This window comes from Chanodichthys erythropterus, chromosome 23 (assembly GCF_024489055.1).
Source record: "Chanodichthys erythropterus isolate Z2021 chromosome 23, ASM2448905v1, whole genome shotgun sequence".
NCBI classification, from domain to species: Eukaryota; Metazoa; Chordata; class Actinopteri; order Cypriniformes; family Xenocyprididae; genus Chanodichthys; species Chanodichthys erythropterus.
Window position 1 is genome coordinate 1,084,478 of NC_090243.1, and position 24,559 is coordinate 1,109,036.

A 24,559-nucleotide genomic window follows, 5' to 3' on the forward strand; every position below is an offset into this window, starting at 1 on the left:
GGAATATATAAATAATGTGATTAATTATTATTTTACCAACTTGGAAATTGTGTCTGTTACATTGCTGGCAATTACTTGAACATTTAAATCTGGATTATGTTTAAATTAGGGATTATGAGAGGATCATCTTCGGAACACAAATTAAGATATTTTTGATGCTTTCTGACTTCTGATAGACTGCAATGTTATTACCACTTTCAAGTCCCAGAAAGGTAGTAAAGACATCATTAAAATAGTCTATGTGACTACAGTGGTTCACCCTTAATGTGATGAAGAGGCAAGAATACTTTTTGTGCGCCAAAAAAAAAAAACAAATGCATGTGAACAGTGTCGGCCAATACTGAGCCAGCATTCTGACAAGGAAACCAGAAGCATTGCACTGTGTTTACTACGTGAACAGCATAGGAGACTGACAGGAAAGAGTCACTTAAGATTTGTGCTTGAGAAGTCACTTGAAATTTGATGAAGCACATTGAATAATCTGATTCGTTATTGGGGGAATATTGCAGGTTCTGTAATTTATATATATTTTTTTTCCCTTTTGTATTTTATTTGTTGTGTATTTTTCTCCTGCAGAATTTACAGTCTTTCTCTGTCCCAGAATCACTATCAGATGAACCCAGCATCACTGTCCTCTCTTTTGATCATGTGGGAAAATATTTTTCTAAACTTAAAGATAATCTTGAGGATTTCTGCAAAGAAGAGATTAAAAAGATATCTCATAGAGGTAAATAACAGACATTCATTTACTTACAGCAATGAATTTTACATCATGCCAAAGCACATATGAAAAACTCAAAACATTAAAAAGAACATGGAAGAGATTTTATGTTTCATATGTGTAGCAAATTAGCTCAAAAGGGAAAATATTAATAATTAATCATAACTCGTTATAATTAATTATAAATATTTGAATCAGTTAATCGAATTAACTGTAGCTGAATTAATATTACAATCAATTAATCTGTTCAGCCAGCGAACACTCATTGATCTATTGATCATCTATCAACTGTTTAGAAAGGATATTTTCCATGGCCACTGAAAAATATTGCTTTCTTAGCTCGTAGCTGTGATCTTAATCGTTATTAGGGACATTGGTTTTTTGAGCAGATCAAAATCAGCTCGCAAGAATGTGCACACAAGTTTTATTTAACTAAATCATGAACACATATCTAGACTAAACACACACAAACATACAATTCAGGCATACATAGGAAATGAGAGAGTGCTGAATTTGAACCATATAATGATGCTATGAAAAGAGTCAATTAACAAGCTGGAGGAACCATCATTTCAATACTATAAAGCACCTTTGTTAAAGGGATAGTTCATCCAAAAATGAAAATTTTTATCTGCTTACCCCCAGGGCATCCAAGATGTAGATGACTTTTTTTCTTCAGTCGAACGCAAATTGTGATTTTTAACTGCAACCACTGTCGTCTGTCAGTCAAATAATAGCAGTGATTGGGAACTTGAACAATAAGAGTCGAAAAAACTTCCATAGACAAATCCAAATTAAACCCTGCGGCTCGTGACGGCACATTGATGTCCTAAGACACGAAACGATCGGTTTGTGCGAGAAACCGAACAGTATTTATATATTTTTTTACCTCTAATACACCACTATGTCCAACTTCGTTCAGCTTCCGGCTAGTGAGGTCTGATCACGCTCTGACAACGGAAGTGATGTCTCGCGCTCATTGAAGTATATGGGCGAGACATCACTTCCGTCTTCAGAACGCGTTTTTTGACCTCACTAACAGGAAGCTGAACGAAATTGGACATAGTGGTGTATTAGAGGTAAAAATTATATAAATAATGTTCGGTTTCTCGCACAAACCGAACGTTTCGTGTCTTAGGACATTAATGTGTCGTCACGAGCCGCAGGTTTTAATTTTGATTTGTCTAAGCAATTTTATTTACTGTTATAGTTGAAGTTCCCATCTACTGCTATTATTTGACTGACAGACGGCAGCGGTTGCAGTTAAAAATCATAATTTGCGTTCGACTGAAGAAAAAAAGTCACCTACATCGTGGATGCACTGGGGGTAAGCCGATAAACATCAAATTTTCATTTTTGGGTGAACTATCCCTTTAATAAAGGGTTTCACATTCTGTCCGATAGTGCTGAAGTTATAATCAATATCTTTGAAAATGAAACAACTTGCGCTGTTAATTTGACTCTGTTGTGATCGAGGAGTTTGCGCATGGCTTGAAGTGAGTGAGGCCTACCAGCCTGGCCCGGGACAGCAATCCGTAGCAGAAACCAAGAGAAGAACCAGAAGAGAGTAAGTGTGATCTATGTGGGGGCTTTTTGAACTCTCCAGAAAGTCGCCACCTTCAAGTCTTGGCCTGACCAATGAGAAAGGTGCAATTATCTGGTGGTAGATTTCTTTTGTTTGAAAGTGAGTTAATTTGCATGGGGGGAGTCAACTAGTAATGTGAGTCATTAAACAAGGAGTAATATGATAATAAACACCACCTAGATGGGCTACAGTATCAAAAAGTATCATCACATGCATTCATAACACTATGCAATATACTAAAGAACAATATACAAACAGTAATAATACACAAATGTACTGGGGAAATGCATGTTCAGTCATTTAGACAAAGTTGTCAATGAATTAGTGGCAAATAATCCTTTTTTTATAAACTGCATGTATGATTCTAGTGGACTGTGCGGACTGTGTGTGGAGTTAAAGGTGCTAAAGAGGATGTTTTGTTTTATACATTTTTGCAATATTACTTGAAACTGTCTTTACTAACTGATAAAAGACTTTATTAGGTGCACTGAAAGTAATAATATTAATATACATCATCTGTGCATGAGGTAGGGCCTTAAAAACATCAGCCAATCGTTTACGCGATCATCGCATAAACGATTGGCCCTCTGGCTTTTCAATCATTGCCGTGACGTTCCTTCTGAGAGACGTGCGCGGATTGGCCCTCTGGCTTGTCAATCACTGCCGTGACGTTCCTTGTGAGAGACGAGCGCGGCTGCGCGCTCCAATAACTTTCCACACTCTACAGGCACCGCATGCAATGTTTTTGTCAATGTTGGTGTTTTGAATTGAATCTGAAAAGCAGACTGTCAAGAATTGCCACTTTCTCTTCGAGATCCTATCTGCGTACACGTTGGATTTTTTAAATAGAATTACAATCAATACCTTCGAAAAAATGAGTACAATTTCAAAGATGTTTAAAGTGAGCTCATCAAGCTCATCCAGCTCAAGGCCCACCTCTAGTTCTGGATCCAGTTCTAGATCTAAGCACCGGTCCCGCTCTGGTCCATCGCCACAGGAGGCCATCAACAGACTGAGAGAGACTGAGGCCATGCTAACTAAAAAACAGGAATACCTGGAGAGCAGAATCGAACAGGAGCTCACCATTGCCAAGAAGAATGGAACAAAAAACAAGAGTGGTATGTAGAATTGGTCTTTCTGCTTCTATGAGCACTTTTGGCCATGTGGACTTTACATCGTAAGAGAATTCTATCATTTTCATCTTTTCATATCCTTGAAAGTTCATGGCATAAAAACATCAGCCAATCGTTTACGCGATCATCGCATAAACGATTGGCCCTCTGGCTTGTCAATCATTGCCGTGACGTTCCTTGTGAGAGACGTGCGCGGATTGGCCCTCTGGCTTGTCAATCACTGCCGTGACGTTCCTTGTGAGAGACGAGCGCAGCTGCGCGCTCCAGTAACTTTCCACACTCTACAGGCACCGCATGCAATGTTTTTGTCAGGAGACAGGAATAACAACTGCAGATTATGAGTTACCTGCGGTGAGTCCGACATAATGAATCCAAAAAACACGACACAGCAAATGCCGGTGGTAAACACTCGTGTTCCAATACTCGTGCACGAGTTTTGGGAGGCGTTCCTTTGAAATGAGCTGTGAAGGAGGGGGGTTGTTCTTATTCATGCTCTCATTTCAAAAACTCAGTAACAGTCTTTGGATTCTCAGTCAACGAAAAGATCCTCTCTATCACCTTTAACCAAACTACACAGATACTGTATGTGTTATCTCTAAAGGCTTTACATGAAAATTTTTTAAATGTATATAAACATGTATATAATTAGTATAACCCTTGAATGAATAGATTTACACTCAGAAAAGCATGTTTGTATATAAAACATTAAATAGGCTATGTCTTATGTATTTTTCTTCTACAGATTGCTGTCTGCTCTCTCTGGATCCAAACACAGTAAATACAAAACTTCCTTCTGTCTGAGAGGAACAGATTGGTTACTGACACTAAAACAGTCCAGCTGATCATCCTGACAGATTTGATTATTTCAAGTGTTGTGTAGAGAGAGTATGAGTGGATGCTGTCACTGGGAAGTTGAGTTGCATGGTGTAGTGGATATAGCAGTGACATATAAGCGCATCAGCAGGAAGGGGAGTGATCATGAATGTTCTTTTGAATATAATGATCAATCCTGGTCATTTTACTGCTCTCAATCCAGATGGAGATTCATTCACAATAGAATAGAGTCTGTTCTCCCAGTAGTGTCCAGCCACTGTAGAATAGGAGTGTGTGTGGATCACAGTGCAGGAACTCTGTCCTTATACAGTGTCTCTGACACAATGACCCTCATCCACAAAGTCCAGTCTACATTCACTCTGCCCTTCTATTCTGAGTTTGGGGTGAATCCAGAATCATGAAACTGTTTTATTCTTATCAATAATATAATTAAAGCCCTTTAATGAAAACTCAAATCAATGAATTACCACATTGTATATTATTGTATATTATTACACATCTCTCGGGAAAACTTTGATCTGGTCAATTGTGGCATTCAGTGGTCAAATTTTTCTGAAGGAAGATGGATGACAGATCACTGATATGGGAAACCTATACATAGCTTGTTTCTGTCTCACTGCAGTAAGACAAAAAAAAAGTTAAAATATAGTAGATATATTGTAGCTATCTCATAGGAGATACAAACTGTAAAACATTGAAGTATACTTTAATGTTCCTGTCCGTTTAATGCTTAATGACTTCACATTGGAAGTTTAATATGAGCATGTTAATTACAGTTTTTTCCAATTGCTAACACACAATTTTTCAAACTAGTCTGGTTTTATCTAAACACTTAACACAATTCACAAAACCACACACCCAAACTTCAAAATACCTCATATATCCTGCAAAATGAAGCACTGCAACCGAAACTACACAGAGCATTATCAAAATCAAACTTTTGCATGAAATGGCACACACTTCATTCATATTACCAGATTTTTGCCTAACCACCTACACACTGTTGGGCATAATGAAAAGCACCCCCATCTTTAGTATGCTTTGCCATAATACTAAAATATGTATCAGATTGTTCACATGCACAGAAATATTTGCAGATACACACACATGCTGTTGCAACATTTTTATTTTTTTTCCTTCACTACAGTAAACAAGTCAGTACAACATAAGCACAGCAGATATATTTACATGGGACTGAACAAAAATATTCTTACAAAAAAAGTAAACTGAAAAGAAAATTTCTGAAAAAAAATATATTACAGTAAAAAAAACAAACAAAAAAAAAGGCAAGAAAAATAATTAGGCAGCATCTTGCCGCACAGCCGGGTCTGGCCACAACGCCTCGTCAACATCACAGGCAATATCTTCCCTTGCCAGACATCGAGGGAAGAAGCGCCTTGAGTGCCTTATCCATCCCTGAATTGCACCCACATCAATCTCATCACATGCCTCTTCCATGGCCTGCACAAGAGGCATGCGCACAAAGGGCTGCCGGTCGTATACCTTCCACCGCCATGCCGAAAAGAATTCTTCTATGGGGTTCAGAAATGGTGAGTATGGTGGGAGGTATTGCACGAGAAATGTTGGGTGGTCAGCAAACCAGTTTTGGACTGGGGCTGCACGATGAAAGCTCACGTTGTCCCATACTACAACGTACCGGTTTCTTTGATGGTCTGCATCATTCATACGCTCTGGTGGTATGAGAATGTTGTGAAGTCTGTCCAGAAATGTGAGAATATGGGCTGTGTTGTATGGTCCAAGTTTGGCATGACGGTGGAGGACACCATGCATATTGGAGATGGCAGCGCACATTGTGATGTTCCCACCACGTTGGCCAGGAACATCTATAATGGCTCTGTGGCCAATGAGGTTTCTCCCTCTTCTTCTGGTCTTTGCTAGGTTGAACCCAGCCTCATCTATAAAGATGAACTCATGTGGGATTGCATGAGCATCCATTTCCAGTACTCCCTGAAAACAAAGAACAAAAATCACTCAATATGGTGTTATCCAGTACACTGGGAAACAATGTTGTGTGTAGTGTACTGCAGTCAATATAGTACTTACATCCACATATGCTCGTCTGAACTCTTTGTTTCTTTGAGAGTTTCTCTCAAACGGCACCTTATAAAGTTGTTTCATTCTGATTTGGTTTCGCTTGAGAATGCGAGCCAATGTGGACAGACTAACTCGTTGAATGTTGTTGAATAAGGTGTTGTCTTGGATGATGTGGCTTTGAATTTCTCGTAATCTGATTTCATTATTTTCCAAAACCAAGTTTACAATGGCAGCTTCCTGTACCCCGGTGAACATTTGGCCCCTTCCTCCACCATGGTGTCGTCTCTCAGTCCTTTAGAAAAAATAAAATAAAAATATATATAGGGCTTGGACAATGCAGCCTAAATATTTTCCCCCACAGTAGAGTACATTGTACAGGAAACTTGTACAGTTCATGAATGGCTGATGTCATACACTAAGTAAACAGGTGTCACCCAACTGATACACTATGACATGGGGTATACTACATGTGTACTACATGAAATTTTGGTTACATACCTGTTCTCCAGTCTAAAGGTCCGGATGACAGAGGCGACAGTAAAACGCCTCAAGTTTGGCTGCACTCTCTGTCCAGCCTCACGCATTGTCAACCCATGGTTGATGACATGATCTACTAAGGTTGCTCTGATTTCATTTGAAAGTGTTTGTCTTCTTTGGCCATGAACTCCTCTACCTGCTCTACCCCTACCTCTCACTCTTCCTCCCCCTCTTATTCTCAACCTCCCTCTTCCTCTTCCTCTTCCTCTCTCTGCAATGTCTTCCATTGTTGTTGTAAAAAAAAAAGGTTCTCACCTGTGGTCTTTTCATGGTGCTTACATCCTGATTGAAGTGTTAACAATTAACCACTGAGGTGTTTGGCCAGGTGGCACATGTAATTGGCCAATTAGCTCATGTAGTGTCATTTTGAATGGCAGTGTTTTGAAATGGCAAACATGTGACTTTATGTCAGATTGTTGTGTCTTATGCAGAGAACTGTATTTAGTGAATTTAAAAAGTGCTATCTTGAAATGCAAAATGTGTGTAAAACAGAAAAGGTGTTTAGACTTTTGGAGACTTGAGAAGAAGTTTTGCTCTCTGTGTGTCAGTTTAAATAATTGTGCTGTGCATGTCATTTTAGTGTGTTAGCAATTGGAAAAAACTGTAAAATGTTACATTTTCACAGAAATTATTTTTTTCTAAATAGACGTGACAACCTGAAACTGTCTTTTTGTTTATTTATTTTTATTTTTATTTTTTTCAATAAATGGCTATGCTATTGTATGATTGATTGATACCACCAGATTATTGAATAATGGAATAAAGAATACTGACTTGAAAACAGATTTATTCCACTTGTTTATTTTGACTAGAAAAGTCTATAGTGTCAGTCTGATTATATCAGTGTCGAGTGCCGAATCGCATTGCTATATACTCAAAATATAGGAATTATTATTTATACCTGACCTATGAGAGACAATATTCGGGCTACCTTGCCCCGCCCATTGTGTGACTACAATCAGTCGGCTGATACTATTTCAATGGGCGTGTCTTCAGGGACATTATTGTGGAGCAGTTTATTTGCCCAGAGGTTAGGTGTTGAATTTCAGGAAGAGTAACGTTGCCTTATGTTGGTGTTTTGAATTGAATCTGAAAAGCAGACTGTCAAGAATTGCCACTTTCTCTTCGAGGTCCTATCTGCGTACACGTTGGATTTTTTAAATAGAATTACAATCAATACCTTCGAAAAAATGAGTAAAATTTCAAAGTTGTTTAAAGTGAGCTCATCAAGCTCATCCAGCTCAAGGCCCACCTCTAGTTCTGGATCCAGTTCTAGATCTAAGCACCGGTCCCGGTCTGGTCCATCGCCACAGGAGGCCATCAACAGACTGAGAGAGACCGAGGCCATGCTAACTAAAAAACAGGAATACCTGGAGAGCAGAATCGAACAGGAGCTCACCATTGCCAAGAAGAATGGAACCAAAAACAAGAGAGGTATGTAGAATTGGTCTTTCTGCTTCTATGAGCACTTTTGGCCATGTGGACTTTACATCGTAAGAGAATTCTATCATTTTCATCTTTTCATATCCTTGAAAGTTCATGGCAGCGTTTGGAATAAAATAGACGACTCGTTTGTCATGATAAGGTCAATATTTTGCGTATCTTGATAAAATTACAAATAACGACGCACAATAAAAATATTGTGGTGTGGTGGTCACAAGTAATATTTTCCTTTTTTAAATATTTACATCAATCAAAAAGTGGTTTGTTGTGGTGGAAATGACACAAGAACTGTTACAATAGAACTGTGAAGATTTACAGAAATCATTTCACAAACAATTAGGCTACACAATGGTTTATCCCAATCTTAATTTAGATATTAAAGTTTTAAACATGAAATTCATATTTTTATGATGGATTTTCATAGTTTATTTAAAAAAAGATTTTTATACTGTACATAATGCAATAATAATAATAATAATAATAATAATAATAATAATAATCAATTCTTCAAGGCATTTTATTTAACTCTTTTTATAATAAACTAAATTATTAAGAGCAACCTGTCAGTTATATAATTTGCCTTTGAAAGTGTAACAACACCCCAATGAAACATGTAAGTGAAACATGGCTTTTGTTTATGTGGAGTGACGCCCAGCTGTTGTACCTAAAACATCCAGTTCATCTGGACACTCCTCATTTACAGGTGTTTCTTTGTGCATTATCATGAACGTGGAGTTTACACCCAGGCGTCAAGGGTTAAGCGTTCTTGGTCATGTGTAGTCAAACAATAATTTAACTTTCTTCTTCACATGTCTTCACATAAACATATATGAGCTTATCTGATCTTTCATTTACAAAAGAATTTACAAAAGTAAACCTACAAGCAATTTTGCTTGTAAAATTTTATCCATTCTTTCCAAATAATTATTCCTGACTTTTGTTGTACACAAGAAATTCAGTTTCTTTTGTTTCCTTTTGTTTACTTTTTCTCTTTTGAAAGAGAACAGCTTAAACAAATGTCTTCCAATTTTCAAATCTTCATGCAATTATACAGCTTAAACAGAGGCACATAGTATTCAAAATGCAAATATGTTACATAAAATGCAATTGGTCACGTTCCGTATGATTAACAGCATAAATCCCTTATGAGGGAAAATATTATTTAAAGGGTTAGTTCACCCCAAAATGAAAATTCTATCATTAATTACTCACCCGTAAGACTAATGTTCATCGTCAGCTCACAAATGAAGAGTCCACATTTTCGGAAGAGAATTGATTGCTTGTAAATGCATGTAAACATTGATCAGCGAACATAAGCAGAAGCTCAGCCGCACAAGAACAAACCTCTTCTGGAAGCTCAAACGTGCTGCGTAACCAATGAATCATTCTCGTGTGTTACGCAGCACGTTTGGGGTGAACTAAGTATTTTACTTCTTCAGTGAAATGTTTGGTGATTTTTTTTTTTCCTCAGCTGCACTTCAGGCTCTCAAGAGGAAGAAACGTTTTGAGCAGCAGCTGACACAGATTGACGGGACCCTGTCCACTATTGAGTTCCAGCGAGAGGCCCTTGAGAATGCCACCACAAACACAGAGGTTCTGAAGAACATGGGTTACGCAGCTAAAGCCATCAAAGAGGTTCACCAGAACATGTGCGTGTCATCATTTGCTGCGTTCACGCCATGTCGTAATTACCATAATTTCGAAATGACAACGCGTGACGTTCAGACCTGTTCACATCCTTGGACTGGGAATTATGCATTTCTATGTCAACACTATCAACTTCTAAATGAATCCACAGTGGTCAGGTGGTAGTCACGTGGTACAAGTAGGAGCTCTCCATCTTACAAGTTGTATTTACAAGCTCTGCAAGGACATAAATGCTTTTTACAAGTTGAAATTTCATAATTATGGTATTTTATACAGCTGTAGTAAAATATTCTGTATAATGATGATAAATGACTGTTGCATGGCTTTATAAATCTTCAAATGTACCAGTGGATTTAACAGTTGTGAGCAAATGTCATCAAATAATCAATCATTCTTTTTTTTTAACTTTCAGAGATCTGGATAAGATTGACTCCCTCATGCAGGACATTACAGAACAACAAGAAGTAGCTCAGGAGATCAGTGATGCCATCTCTAAACCTTTTGGTGATCAGTTTGATGAGGTAGATATTACAAATAGTGATATTCGATACCAGGTTTTTCAGAGTTGACGCCAACTCCTGACTCCAACCATAGAAGTCCTCGACTCCATTTACTTCACATCAAAACAGGGTCAGGAATAGTACAAGTTTGCAGTCGTTATTACACACTTAAATGTATTTATTTTTTTCCCGACATAAAGCCTTTAAATTCCCCTTATTAAAACAACACACTTTTTGCGTGACCGTCCAAATTAGTCCAATTTAGAGATGCCATTACCTTGAAATGATGTTTAGCCTGTCAACGTCATTACCTAGTTGTTTCCAATGCCTAAATTTAAGGTAAAGGTCACGAGAAACAGTTGTGGTTGAATATTATGTCAGAATAAAATAAACGAGAAAGAAGGTGTAATGTATTCTTTCATGAATTCATCTCATTATAATGGTGAAGTGATGCAGCTAAGCACCCATGATCATCTGTTTTCTTAGGCGCAAAAAGCTGCTTGGATAGGAGAGTTCAAGAAACTAAAAATAATGAATACAATACATACAAAAATACATATAATAATGTTCACATATTGATGTTTATTCTTTGAGTGAGTTTTAAATTATTTATTATTATGTTAGTTTAATGAAATGAACACAAATTAGGTTAATCATGAAAAACCAAAATAATATTTATTGGATTAATTAAACATAATTTAATTGTATAATTGCAATCTAAACTTACTATCACTGTTATTTTTTTCTTGCAGTAAGCTATAATGTGACAGTTGTTTCTGACTCTAAGGCTATTCAGAGTCGAGGACTCTTTAAGAGATGACTCCCCATCATTAATTGCAAATAAAAAAGAGGAATTAATTGCCCCCACATTTAAAGTTTATGGGGTTGTTTGCCCTGATTACAAGCTGTTCTTTCATTTGTTTGTTCGTTCGTTCGTGCTTTCTAAAAATAATTTCTTAATTTTTAAAAATATTTTTGTGGCAAATGCAGTTCTGTCAGGACCACTAGTGTCAAAGATGATTAGTGATTAGCATACAGTTTGGATTGGCAGTATAGTTCTGTTCTGGGCAAGAACTCCCTGCCCATCCATACAGCCTAGCATGGATAAGAGCAGGGTGAGTAGCGATAACCCCACTTAGGGTAAACAAAACAGAACCAACATAAAGGTATAACGATATCATTAATGTTCTTAATGACAATAATTTAATGTAACAACATAATTCAAGAAAAATAAGTGATTCGAAGAGGTATATCAGAGGACAAGTCCTGACTGGCCGAGAGGTGGAGCTGGGGATGGAGGAGGGATATTAGCTCCTGAGCAACATGATAAAGCTGCTGATAATACTGAATGGGCCTTATATAGGGATGCTAGATTATCTAGGCGTTGTATTCCTATAGGATATCGTGGATCATCGGAGAGTCAGTTGATGCGAGCTTGACTAATGTGACCTCCCAGAACTACCGCTACCCTTGATTTTGCTCTTTTTTTTTTTTTTAAATGTTTCTGGTTATAGTTGTCTAATTTGTTTACTTCAGTTCATGAGGTGTTCTGTATTATTATTTTTTTTATGTTTTTAAAGGATGAATTGTTGGCAGAGCTGGCAGAGTTGGAACAGGAAGAACTAGAAGAAAGTATGAAGAATATGGACAGATTACCAAATGCACCAACCACCAAACTGCCCAGCACAAGACCAAGCCACCGTGCAAGTAAGTATGCAAAGACACCCACACATTTAGTCTCTAGAAACCCTTTAAAATTCAGCAAAAGACCAATCAGGCCTGCTTATACAGTCTGTGCTTCATCTAAATGTCTGTTATTTCACTCTTTCAGCCTCCAAGAAGAGAGTGGAGGATGATCATGACATGAAGAGGTTGGCTGCCTGGGCTTCATAAGCAGCAGTGCACACACAAAGCTCGCTCTTCTTTCTACTTTTTATTCACTTACACTTTTAGCTCTATATCCTGCAAAGAATTGCAAGAGCTTTTAGTAAAAAAAAAAAAAAAAAAGTAGAAGAGAAATTAAGCTAAACTTTTGTATTTTGTATTTTTTTTTATTTTTTTTTCATGTGTTAGTCTTTAAGATGAAGGATTACTTTGCTGGAAACTTTGTGTAAATAGTATGTATTCATGAGTGAAGGATATTAAACTTCATTTTTAATGAGGCCTAAATGTAAATGTACTGGGGTTTGGGTGAATTTATATCAAATACATAATGTAAGAGTATTTTTTCAGTGCTTTAATCAATATTGTAAAGTTCTGGTTTTGACGCACATTTGCGATTACAGTAGTTACAAATAGCCTACCTATATCCCAAAATGGCAATTATGTCAATAAATCTGCTTGGCTATTCAATTAAAAATCTTGGTGATAAGACGAAAATATGTGTGGAAATTAAAGTAACCATGATAGCACCTTGCTTTTGAAAAAGAAGAGCGCTTGTCTGAACCTTGTCTATTTTTTTACAGTCTATGGTCTGAACCCTCATGTTCGCTAGATGGCCTCGCGAGCTCTCTTTTGAGTGCGCGTTCACACGCCTCCCGCGCTAGCGATAGGAGGTCCGGCTCGTTATGAATCGGTTCTTTTGAATCATTTGTTTCTAAGAACCTGTTAACTGATTCTGTGGGTTCTTTGGTTCATTAAGTCATCTTATCAGTAGGCCACGATGTGGTCGCGGTACAGTAAATCAATTTTAGTCTCATTGTTTTTTTATTACGTTTTTATTCATAAGAGTATTTAATGTAAAGTCGTGGCCAGTTTAGGTCAGCCACGATTAAGCTTATATACAGTAATTTAGAACCTGAATATAATTTGCGATTACAAAGAAGTGTAATTTCTGTGTTGAAAATATGTGTGTTGATAAACGGCCGTACAGTCACTCAATCTTCAGTTATTTTCTCGAGAAACGCTCGGACCGGTTCAACTGTGGTTCAGCCGATTCATTTAAAAGATCTGAATCAAAAGACTTGTTGACTGTGTTGAAAATATGTGTGTTGATAAACGGCCGTACAGTCAAGCCATAAACATGCAAAATCTAGGTGACTCAATCTTCAGTTGTTTTCTCGAGAAACGCTCGGACCTGTTCAACTATGGTTCAACCGATTCATTTAAAAGATCTGAATCAAAAGGCTTGTTCACGAATCGGACATCTCCCTCCCGCGCCCGCCCTTCAAGAAGCAAGCAGGAAATCGCTCTTTTTCTCCCGGATTACTTACACGACTAAAGTTACAAGCACTGCATCGTCATGACCTCAAACAGACCATCAAATTCAACTGGTAAGTTGTTTTAAAGTATATTTTTGTCATACTTTAATTTGGCTTTGTGCGCACTACTGTAGCCGGTGAGTGAGTGAGTGTGTTTGTCTGTCTGTTGGGTGAATGTGACACGTCTCACTATTTCCGCTGCCCATTCAGACAGGTATGACGTTCACAGGTGGACAAAAGTCACAACAGACCCTCTAACACAATGAAAAACATGTGAAAAGGAGTTACACGTGAAATAAATTATACGTTATGAATAGGCTAAATAGAGAGTCATTTACAGTGACATATAAACACCATTTAGTCCATTATCACTCATCTAGTGTGCTTTGGGTGAAAGCCTGATCGAAGCTACATACAATCTAAAGTTTTTTTTTTTATTATTATTTATTTTTTTATTATTATTTTTTTTATAGGAACAAGTGTTTTGCTTTTGTATTAATGTTCCTTGGTCATCTATTTCCTCCTTGCTCAAGCCTGAAGGAGAAACGAGATGTCGTAAGGTCCCTTTTCAGATAACAACACCCTGTGCTTTTAGAGTTTACATCACTGGAAAAACCCATCCTGAGTAATGCTTGTTTGATGTCTTATTGTGGCTTATTGTGTTGTCCCAGTTATCAATATATTCAAAACTCCATCAAAGAATCCTGAAAAAAGTACTAAGCAACAATGATAATAATAAGAAATGTTTCTTGATCACCAAATCATCATATTAGAATAATTTCTAAAGGATGATGTGACACTGAAGACTGGAGTAATGGCAGCTGAAAATTCAGCTTTGTGATCACAGGAATAAATGACATTTCAAAATATATTCAAAGTGAAAACTTAAAAATAATATTTCACAATATAATTGCCTTTACTGCATTTTTTAATCAAGTAAATGCAACCTTCTTTCAAAAACATCTTACCGACCATAAACATTTGAATAACAGTATAAACTATAAAAAATTTTCAGTTATGATGTTATTCAGTTATTATAGCTTATATATTATTTTAGCAATAATATATCCTCAGTCTTACATAGATGCAAAACTCCTCACCTTTCAGTCTTTCAGGTCTTACAAGGGTACTTGTGAACTTACAGGGGTAAATCATGAACTGGTTGTTTCAATAAGTACTGTTTCCTTTACTCTGTTTTAAAAACTATGTCTATCAAGGGTAATATTTTATGTATTTGAGGTCTGAGATGTGGGAACGGTGAAGAGAGAGAGGGCAAACATTTTGCAGTTTAGCTCAATATTGCCATCTAATCAGCAAATACTGTATTAAATAGCCTCCATAACACACATCTTTTATAACTTGAGATTTTGACTAAATTTATTTTGGTAATAAAATATAAATAAAATAAAAAAAACCTTAAAATAACTACAAGTGAGCATGTAAAGAAAATATCTTTAAAAAAAATTCCATGCAGAACATTCCCCTGCCCCATGCAATGTTCTCACCTTTTTCTCCCCTTACCTGTTTGCATCCCTGGTCTTAAAATAGTCTTATAAACTCCAAAATTGCCAGGCTGACATTTTTGACCCCCAAAATAATAATGTATTGTATCCTACAGCTGATGACCTCGACCCTGAGGAAGAGAAACGGTTGGCGGCAGCCGCCCGTGAAGCTAACCGTCTCCCCGAGCTCCGTCTGATCCTGCTGGGCTGGAGATGGCCAGGGAAAAGCCTGACCGGCAACACCATCCTTGGGCGTGAAGAGTTTCGTCTGGAGCGTGCCGCCGAATTCAGTGTGAAGCGTGAAACTGAGGTGGATCGGCGCAAAGTAACAGTAGTAGACACTCCTGGCTGGTTTTCAGCCCAGACCACACCGGCAGACTACCAGCAGGAGATGGTCCGAAGTGTAAGTATGTGCACACCTGGACCCCACGCATTTCTGCTGGTCATACCAGTGGGCATGTTCACCGAAACGGACCGGGCTCGTATAGAGGAGAACTTGGCGCTGTTTGGGGAGGACGTGTGGAAGCACACCTTGGTGGTGTTCACCTGGGCAGAGGTTTTGAAGGACAAGTCTATTGAAAGGCATATACGAAGGCAAGGTCGTGACCTTCAGTGGGTGGTGGACAAATGTAAGAAGAGGTACCATGTCATCAATAACTATATTTTTGGCGAGCACCCGCAGTTGCCTCGGCTGATGGAGAAGGTTGAGAAGATTGTAGCTGAAGAAGGTGGTTACTTCATCCTTAAGGCAGATGAAACTAAAACACACAGTCAAACTCAGAGTCTGAACACCAATTCACTGAAAGAGAACAGGGAGCTTGGCGCTAGACCCAAACAGAACGGCTCCTGCAACTCGCTGCGGGCCATGGACGTGGACCCTCCACAGAGTGAGTTCATGTCATAGCATTAGGCTATAATACACAATAGCATTCACAGTGCTGTTCTGTTTATTTGGGTGTTTTTTTAAGGATAATTTTATTTTCTTATTGCATCCACTGTTTACTATGGAAGCTTGTTTTCTCCACAAAAAAAAAAAGAAGAGTTAATTGCGACCTTTTTATCTCACAATTCTGACTTTTTTCTCACAATTGCATGATATACTAGTCAGAATTGTGGGATATAACTGACTTTTTTCTGTTTTTAGATTAGATTTAACTTTATTGTCATTGCACATGCAGGGTACAAGGCAACGAAATGCAGTTAGCATCTAACCAGAAGTGCAATAAGCAGTAAATACAGAATATACAGTGTTCGCAATATTTACAAATGTACAATAAATATATAATAAGGCAATATTATGGATATAATTTACAGATTTTAAATACTATCAGTACAATAGACAGATAGGTGTGCTATGAACATACTATACAGATGAATTATGTTATAGTGTATGTACACTAAGCAGAAACTATGAGCATAGAACGTACTCGGTTACTAACGTAACCTCGGTTCCCTGAGATACGGAACGAGTACTGCGTATGGGGAAAGGTCTCCCTTTTTCCCCGCTGCTGAAGCCTTTTTCAATAACGCAGTGTAACTGCACCGTCATTGGTTCACTCATAGACAAGTTGTTGAACCAATGACGGCGCGGCATAGCTGCGCGGCCTATGGCGACAAAGCGTGCGAATATTCCCGCCGAAATGGGCGGGGTTAAGGGCTATATAAGCAGGCGTTTCGCCATAGGATTTCAGTGTCATTCGACTGAAGCGACGACCCTGAGCCGCAGCCTCGTGGCACGGCAAGTATCGCAGTACTCGTTCCGTATCTCAGGGAACCGAGGTTACGTTAGTAACCGAGTACGTTCCCTTTCGATACTTCACTCGTACTGCGTATGGGGAACGAATTCAACCACGCCGTGCCACGGCTGGGAACGATATAGCTTGAAGCTTGGACACCTGAGAGGGGGCCAAAAAGACAAGCGAGAGGGCAAGCCCTTACCGAACCCTTGCGTTACATTTAGAGGAAATTTATTTCCATGATAGCGTGAGGCGGAGCTCATCTGAGGCCGCTAATCACACTGAAAGGACTCGAGCCTGTAAGGTCGGGACATCGAGATGGTAAAACCTGACAAAGGTGGACGGCGAAGACCAGCCGGCCGCCACACAGATGTCTTGGATGGAAACTCCGTTGGACCAAGCCCATGAGGAGGCCATCCCTCTAGTGGAGTGGGCTCTGACTCCTATGGGGCATTTGGCTCCCAGTGAGGAGTAGCACAGCGTAATAGCGTCCACTATCCAACGAGAAATGCGCTGTTTTGAGACCGGAGATCCTTTGGTGCGGCCTCCAAAACAGACAAAGAGCTGATCTGACTGTCTGAAAGACTGCGATCGCTCTATGTAGGTCCTCAATGCCCTGACAGGGCAGAGTAACTCCAGCCCTTGCTCTTCCGTCGAAGGGGGCAGAGCAGAGAGCGAGATGACCTGAGCTCTAAACGGCGTTGAGAGCACCTTAGGGACGTAGCCATGCCTGGGTTTCAGAACGACCTTAGAGTCTCCAGGCCCGAATTCGAGGCATGCAGGGCTCACAGAGAGGGCCTGCAAATCGCCAACACGCTTAACCGAGGCCAGTGCTAACAGCAAGGCGGTTTTTAGCGTCAATGGCCTGAGGTCGACTGAGCCCATTGGTTCAAATGGGGCTCCTTTTAAGGCCCTGAGGACCAAAGACAGGTCCCAGGAGGGAACGGTGAGGGGGCGAGGAGGATTCAATCGCCTAGCGCCCCTCAGGAAATGAATGACAAGTCCGTTTCGTCCCACTGATTGGCCAGCAATAGGAGCATGGAACGCTGCAATGGCTGCTACGTAAACCTTGAGCGTGGAAGGGGTGCGCCCCATTTCCAAGCGTTCTTGGAGGAAAGACAGTATAGAAGATACGTCACTCTCCATTGGGTCTATGTTGCGTGACGAACACCAGTCAGCAAAGACCGACCATTTCTGGTCGTAGAGGCGTCTCGTGGACGGCGCTCTAGCCTGAGAAATGGTATTTAGGACGTCCCTGGGGAGGTTAGTAGGCTCCCATCGAGGGACCAGAGGTGCAGAGCCCAGAGCTCCGGCTGTGGGTGCCAGATTGCCCTGTTCGCCTGAGAGAGGAGGTCCCGTCTCAGGGGGATCGGCCACGGGGCTCTCAGAGAGAGCTTGAACAGCTCCGAGGACCAAATCTGGTTCCTCCAGAGCGGGGCCACTAGAAGGACTCTGTGTTGGTCTTCTCTGATGCGCCTGATGACCTGAGGGATCAGGGCGATCGGAGGAAAAGCGTAAAGGAGCGTGCTGGGCCATGAATGGGCCAGAGCGTCGACCTCCTTCGAGAAAAATGTTGGGCAATGAGAGTTGTCTTCTGAGGCGAAGAGGTCTATCTTTGCCTTCCCGAAGAGCTCCCAAATCCTGAGGACAACCTGGGGATGGAGCGTCCACTCGTCGGAGGGGACGTTGCTCCGTGACAGCATATCTGCACCCAGATTGTTCCTGCCAGGAACATGAGTCGCTCTGAGCGACTGAAGCCTCGGAAGAGCCCATTCCAGTAGACGTTTCGCCAGAGCGCATAAGCGGCTGGACGAGAGACCGCCCTGGTGGTTTAAATATGACACCACTGTCATACTGTCCGATTGGACTAGAACGTGACGCCCTGTCAAATGAGCCTGAAAGAACTGAAGGGCCTTCATCACTGCTAGCATCTCTAGACAGTTGATGTGCAGAAGGCTTTCCTCTTGGCTCCATGAGCCGAAGGCCGGTCTGCCGTCGCACACAGCGCCCCAACCCGAGTTGGAGGCGTCTGTTGCTAGCACCGTCCTTCGTGAGACCGCCTGTAAGGGCACTCCGCGCTTGAACCATACAGGGTTCGTCCAAGGTTTCAGGGCTAGAAGACAGGCCTGATTGACCTTGAGGCGAAGGCGGCCGTGCCGCCAAGCGCTGGGAGGAACCCGGAACTTCAACCAGTACTGAAGAGGCCGCATCCGAAGAAGGCCGAGCTGTAGTACCGGAGAGGCGGAAGCCATTAGCCCTAGCAGCCTCTGAAAAAACTTCAGAGGGAGGCAGGCTCTGTTCTTGACTGAGGCTGTGAGCTGCTGAATCGTCAGAGCGCGCTCTGGCGAGACTACTGCCGTCATATGGACTGAGTCGAAAACTGCTCCCAGAAACGATATTCGTTGAGTGGGGCACAGCAAGCTCTTGGTTGCGTTGACCCTGAGACCCAGGCATTGTAAATGGCTGAGGAGCACGGATCTGTGGTGTTCCAGCTCGACTCGCGAACGGGCTAGAATGAGCCAGTCGTCGAGATAATTCAGGACTCGGATTCCCGCCTGTCTGAGAGGGGAAAGTGCCGCGTCCATGCACTTGGTGAAAGTGCGAGGAGCCAGAGACAGCCCGAAGGGCAGGACCGTATATTGGTATGCCACTCCCTCGTATGCGAATCTCAAGAATCGTCTGTGACGAGGGGCTATCTGGATGTGAAAATACGCATCCTTCAGGTCCAGCGAGCAGAACCAGTCCTCGGGGCAGATGTGCGCGAGGATCTGTTTCAGTGTCAGCATTTTGAACTTCCGTCTCATGAGGGAATGATTCAAAAGTCTGAGATCCAGGATGGGTCTGAGACCACCATCTTTCTTGGGGACCAGAAAATAGCGGCTGTAGAAGCCTGACTCGCTTTCCGCGGGGGGAACTATTTCCACAGCTCCTTTTCTTAGCAACGTCATGACTTCGGCTCGGAGGACATGGGCGTCGTCCGGATTGACCAAAGTTTGAAGCACCCCGCCGAAGCGAGGGGGCCGGCGTGCAAACTGGAGCGAGTAACCCTGAGTTACGATCCCCATGACCCAATCTGACACATCGGGGATGGCCTGCCAAGCCTCGGCCCGAGTGGCAAGGGGTTGAATGATATCGTGTGACAGACCGCCGCTGAGGGGGTTGTACACCGAGAGTAGCGGAAGAGGAAGTTTGCTCTCTTAGATGATATAAAAATTTGTTCGCCGTGAAAACGGCGTTTGGAGTGGGCGCAACAGTTGTGGGCCCAGTTGTCACTTGAAACATGTTTCCCACGCCCGGATTTAAACGAGGCGGAGGGGAAAATGTTCGTGGGAGCTTTTGGGGTGGTCCGGTCGCGACGGGACGATTCCCCATCCTCTTCCTTCCTGGCAGATCAGGATGACTTCGGAGGCACCGGGTCCAGCACAATCTTGGGCCGGGGTCCCTGGCGTCTCGGGAAGGGATGGCGCTTGGCAGAGCGCGAGCGCTGGCGTTGCTCCTTAGGTGGCGCTGACTGCGGTGCTGCAGGTGGAGCGGGCTTGTGCTGCTGAGCCGACGCAGTCCTGGGGCGGCTGGAAGCAGAGCTGGAGCGCTTGGGCAGGAAATGTCTCATGGCCTGAGACGATTTCTGTGCCGCTGTGAAGCGTTCAGTGAAGCCATCCACTGCAGGGCCGAAGAGACCAGAGGGAGAGACCGGGGCGTCTAAGAAGGCCGTCTTGTCATTGTCCTTGATCTCCGTCAAGTTAAGCCACAGGTGGCGCTCCAACACTACCAGGCTGGCCATGGAACGGCCGATGGCCTGAGCCGTAGCCTTCGTGGCTCGTAGGGCAAGGTCAGTAGCGCTGCGAAGGTCCTTGAAAGCCGGCGCGTCAATCCCAGACTCGTCCAGAGAGCGGAGGAGTTTGGCCTGGAAGACTTGGAATATGGCCATGGAGTGTAGCGCAGAAGCGGCCTGTCCTGCCGAAGTGTAAGCTCGACCAGCTAAGGTGGAAGTAGTCCGGCAGGGCTTGGAAGGGAGTGACCTCTTAGCTTTCCATCCCACAGCCGCGGGAGGGCAGAGTTGAGCAGCCACTGCTTCGTCAAGGGGTGGCAGGTGCTCGTATCCCTTTTCCTCGGCGCCGTCGACGGCAGTGAGGGCGGAGCGGTGCGTGGTATGAAGGCGGGCGGAGTACGGAGCGCGCCACGACTTCGTCAGCTCCTCGTGGACCTCGGGAAAAAAGGGCGCTGCTCGCTGGCGAGGGGCTTGGCGGCGGCCAGGCAGGAACCACTCGTCAAGGCGACTGCGCGACGGCTCCTCAGGTGGGGCCCAGTCGAGGTCCAGCTCTTCTACGGCTCTGGATAGGATGCGGAAGAGCTCGGCATCCATGCCCTGGCCATGTTCAATGGGCTCCAAGGGAGGCGGGGGGGCGGGATCGTCCGATTCGCCAGCCCACACTTCTGCTTCGGAAGCCGCAAGAGACATGGAGTCGTCCTGCTCGTCGTCTGTTCCACCGAATGAGACGAGGTCATTCGCTTCCGCAGAGGGACGCTGCTCAGGCCGAGAGAACAGGACGGGAGAGGGTTCCCTCGGAGGAGAGGGCGAGGCACGCGGGAGCTGGGCCGGCGTGAGCTCGCCTATCTCCTGGCGCTGGGTCGCTCTGCCCCGCTGTCTCTTCCTAGCCGGCTCGCGGGAGGAAGGAGACGGGAGGGCGCGAGCGGCGAGATCACCCTCTGTGAAGAAGGCGACCCGCGAGCGCAGGGAACTGAGACTCATGCACTCGCAGTGCGGGCATGAGTCCCCAGCGAGCGCGCCGTCTGCATGGGGCTTGCCCAGGCAAGCGACGCACTCGCTGTGACCATCACCGTCGTGCAGGGGGGCCCTGCACGTGCCACACGAGTGGCGGGGCATCTGAGAAGACGCCGTTGCCGTGAAAACGGCACTTGGGTGGCTCTTTTAGAGCGGCGAGGGCCGCGGAAGCTCTAGAAGCGGTGAAAACCGCTGAAATACGCTCTTTTAGAGCGGCGTTAAGCCGCGGTGAAGCTCTCAAGACGGCGCACCGGATGGCGGCAGGGGACACACAGGAAGCGGCCGGGAGCGGGAAGCGGGAGGCGGCGACTCGGCGACGGCGCTGACGCTGCAGTCGGAGAGGGCGCCGGCGCTGTCCTCAGTCCGGCGAGTCCAGGCGAGTCCGCTGCGGGAGCCTCTTCAGACGGCGGAGAGAGCAGTCAGGAAGGCGGCGAGCTTCTCGGCTTCAGGCGGAGATCAACGTGGAGATGATGAGGTCGTCGCTGAAGGAGAAAACACTGAAATCCTATGGCGAAACGCCTGCTTATATAGCCCTTAACCCCGCCCATTTCGGCGGGAATATTCGCGCGCTTTGTCGCCATAGGCCGCGCAGCTATGCCGCGCCGTCATTGGTTCAACAACTTGTCTATGAGTGAACCAATGACGGTGCAGTTACACTGCGTTATTGAAAAAGGCTTCAGCAGCGGGGAAAAAGGGAGACCTTTCCCCATACGCAGTACGAGTGAAGTATCTCAGGGAACAATGTTTACACTAGTGCAATGGTCAGTACATAGAAATATTTCAGTGCAAATGGATTACTCGGGATACCGGATGAACAGAAAGTAGTGCAAGTAATAACAAGTTTACAGTTGTTTTTGCTTATTTGTAAATCATATGTAGTGATGAGGAGGGGTGAAGAGTCTATGTGGCGGGGGAGTTGGGGTGTCAGAGGGCAGAGTTCCCATACCAGACTGTAATACAACTGGTCAGGATGCTTTCGATCGCATACCGGTAAAAATTCATCAGGATGACTGGAGACAGCTGGTTCTTCTTCAGTGTCCTGAGGAAGAAGAGGCGTTGGTGGGCGTTGGTTTCTGACAATTCTGACTTTATAACACAATTGCGACTCATATCAAGCAATTCTGACTTTATAACAGGCAACTGCGAGTTTGTCACACAATTCTGACTTTATAATGCGCAATTGTGAGTTTATATTTCACAAATCTGACTCCCATTGCATGTTTTAAAGTCAGAATTGCAAGATTTAAACTCGCAATTGCGAGTTACAAAGTCAGAATTGCCGGGATATTACTGACTTTTTTCTTGCAATTTCAAGTTTATATCTCACAATTCTGACTTTTCCGCAATTATAAGTTTTTCTCACAGTACTGTTTATAACTCGCAATTGACTTTATTTCATGCAATTCTGAGGAAAATAAATAAACCTTTCTTAATTGTTTAATCAGTGGCGGAAACAAGTTTCCATAGTTTACTCCTCCTAAACTTTTATTCTAATTAAAGCTTGAATTAATTTCCTCTTACATCATGTCATACTGTTACACTGTTGTTTGTTACAATGTTAAAAATTGGCTCAGTACTGTAGCATATTATCATAATGAAAACTTTTTTACATGACACAGCATATCATTTTATGATGTCGTTTCTTTGTTTTCCTATCTCTGCAGATTTGGTTGAAGGAGCGGGTATCTAATGCTGTGTGAACCATTCCAGTACTGCTGTATTTATTACCTGAACTCCACTGAACTTAATAGTACTTAAATTATTAGTCAAAGACCAACATATCAGTCCACCTGTCCAGGCAGCTTCAGGTTGTAGGGTTTACAGGAAGTAAACGTCCCTGTAGCTTATACATCTCAACCTAGATAATATAAAGGATAAGACATATAGATATAAAGGATAAGACATATACAAATTTTACTTTTGATTATAGTAATTTGTGCTAAGTAAATCAGTAGTACAATACATATAAAAGCATATCACTACTATAGTTACACACTGACTAAATCACCCAAGTCACCATTATATCGAATGCAGAGAAAATTGAGGTACAGTAATGGTGTCATTAGTAGAACAGAAACACTCCTCACTCATAAATTATTTGCACTAATGAGTTAATAGCTTGTAAAATGAATCAACTAATGCACTAATACAGTTATCAGAAATATGAATCTGTCACAGTCATTATAATATAGCATGGGTTAGTTACATTGGTGAAGCTTATTATGGATTTATTAATGGTCAAAAACTAATGTTAAATTTTATTTTTTATTTCACATCATACTGAAGTTAGCTGCTGTTTTAGGTGTTTCAAATACAGTGCGTCCCCAATCCTTATCAAAAGCACATTTATGAATGTTTTCTAATGATATTATTTTCTAATGATATCATTATTGCTGTATTATTATTTGTGTATGACATATTTTCATTACCTTGAAGTTACTGATTGCTGTGATGTTTTCTTTCTACTTTTTTCTTTCTAAATGTTTTTTTCTATTACATTCTATGTCAAGTGAAATTCGTTACAAATAGTTTGCTCCTGAAACTGATGCTGCTTAGTCTTGTTATAAGCACTATGAAAATCATCACTGTTTTTATTTAGGAATATTTGAGTTCTTATGGAACTTGAGTGACTTCTTTTTAGATCTGTTGACATTTATGAAAGCCATAAAATATCCTTCCCAGATGTCTGTGTGACCTTTTTTTATAACGAGTCTTTCAATAACCTATAGTATAAAGCTGCAGTCAAATACTTTGATTCAATTTTGACCTCAACAGATAAGCTGCAATTAGGGTCAATTGTACCAAATGTGATTTTTATAGAAAAAGCTAAAAGACCAAATAGTCTAAAGAGAAAAGAGGGTTTGGAAATGAAAAAGTTCACAT

The 24,559-nt window shown here is 42.1% G+C and overlaps 2 protein-coding genes across 3 annotated transcripts; both read left to right on the forward strand.

Annotated features, from left to right (window-relative positions):
* Positions 1-7,885: 7,885 nt before the first annotated feature.
* Positions 7,886-12,861, forward strand: chmp4c (charged multivesicular body protein 4C). Of its 2 annotated transcripts, XM_067377914.1 has the most exons (5): positions 7,886-8,299; positions 9,780-9,957; positions 10,368-10,476; positions 12,036-12,162; positions 12,287-12,861. In XM_067377914.1, exons 1-5 carry the CDS (start codon positions 8,056-8,058, stop codon positions 12,346-12,348), a joined length of 720 nt encoding a protein of 239 aa, XP_067234015.1. In that variant the 5' UTR covers positions 7,886-8,055; the 3' UTR covers positions 12,349-12,861. The 2 variants fall into 2 exon arrangements, with proteins under 2 accessions (XP_067234015.1, XP_067234016.1); XM_067377915.1 differs by lacking the exons at positions 12,036-12,162; positions 12,287-12,861 and having other exon boundaries at positions 9,780-10,133; positions 10,368-10,467.
* A 571-nt stretch (positions 12,862-13,432) lies between these two features.
* gimap4 (GTPase IMAP family member 4) lies at positions 13,433-24,359 on the forward strand. The gene is made up of 3 exons (XM_067378527.1): positions 13,433-13,727; positions 15,274-16,044; positions 23,341-24,359. The coding sequence occupies exons 1-3, from the start codon at positions 13,697-13,699 to the stop codon at positions 23,364-23,366; spliced, it is 828 nt and encodes a 275-aa protein (XP_067234628.1). The 5' UTR covers positions 13,433-13,696; the 3' UTR covers positions 23,367-24,359.
* The last annotated feature ends 200 nt before the right edge of the window (positions 24,360-24,559 follow it).

Coding starts and splice junctions, on each gene's coding strand:
- gimap4 (XM_067378527.1), top strand. CDS start 13,697: ATGACCTCAAACAGACCATCAAATTCAACTG. Junction 13,728..15,273: donor CAGACCATCAAATTCAACTG/GTAAGTTGTTTT, acceptor TGTATCCTACAG/CTGATGACCTCGACCCTGAG. Junction 16,045..23,340: donor GGACGTGGACCCTCCACAGA/GTGAGTTCATGT, acceptor CTATCTCTGCAG/ATTTGGTTGAAGGAGCGGGT.
- chmp4c (XM_067377914.1), top strand. CDS start 8,056: ATGAGTAAAATTTCAAAGTTGTTTAAAGTGAGCTCATCAAGCTCATCC. Junction 8,300..9,779: donor TGGAACCAAAAACAAGAGAG/GTATGTAGAATT, acceptor TTTTTTCCTCAG/CTGCACTTCAGGCTCTCAAG. Junction 12,163..12,286: donor AAGACCAAGCCACCGTGCAA/GTAAGTATGCAA, acceptor TCACTCTTTCAG/CCTCCAAGAAGAGAGTGGAG.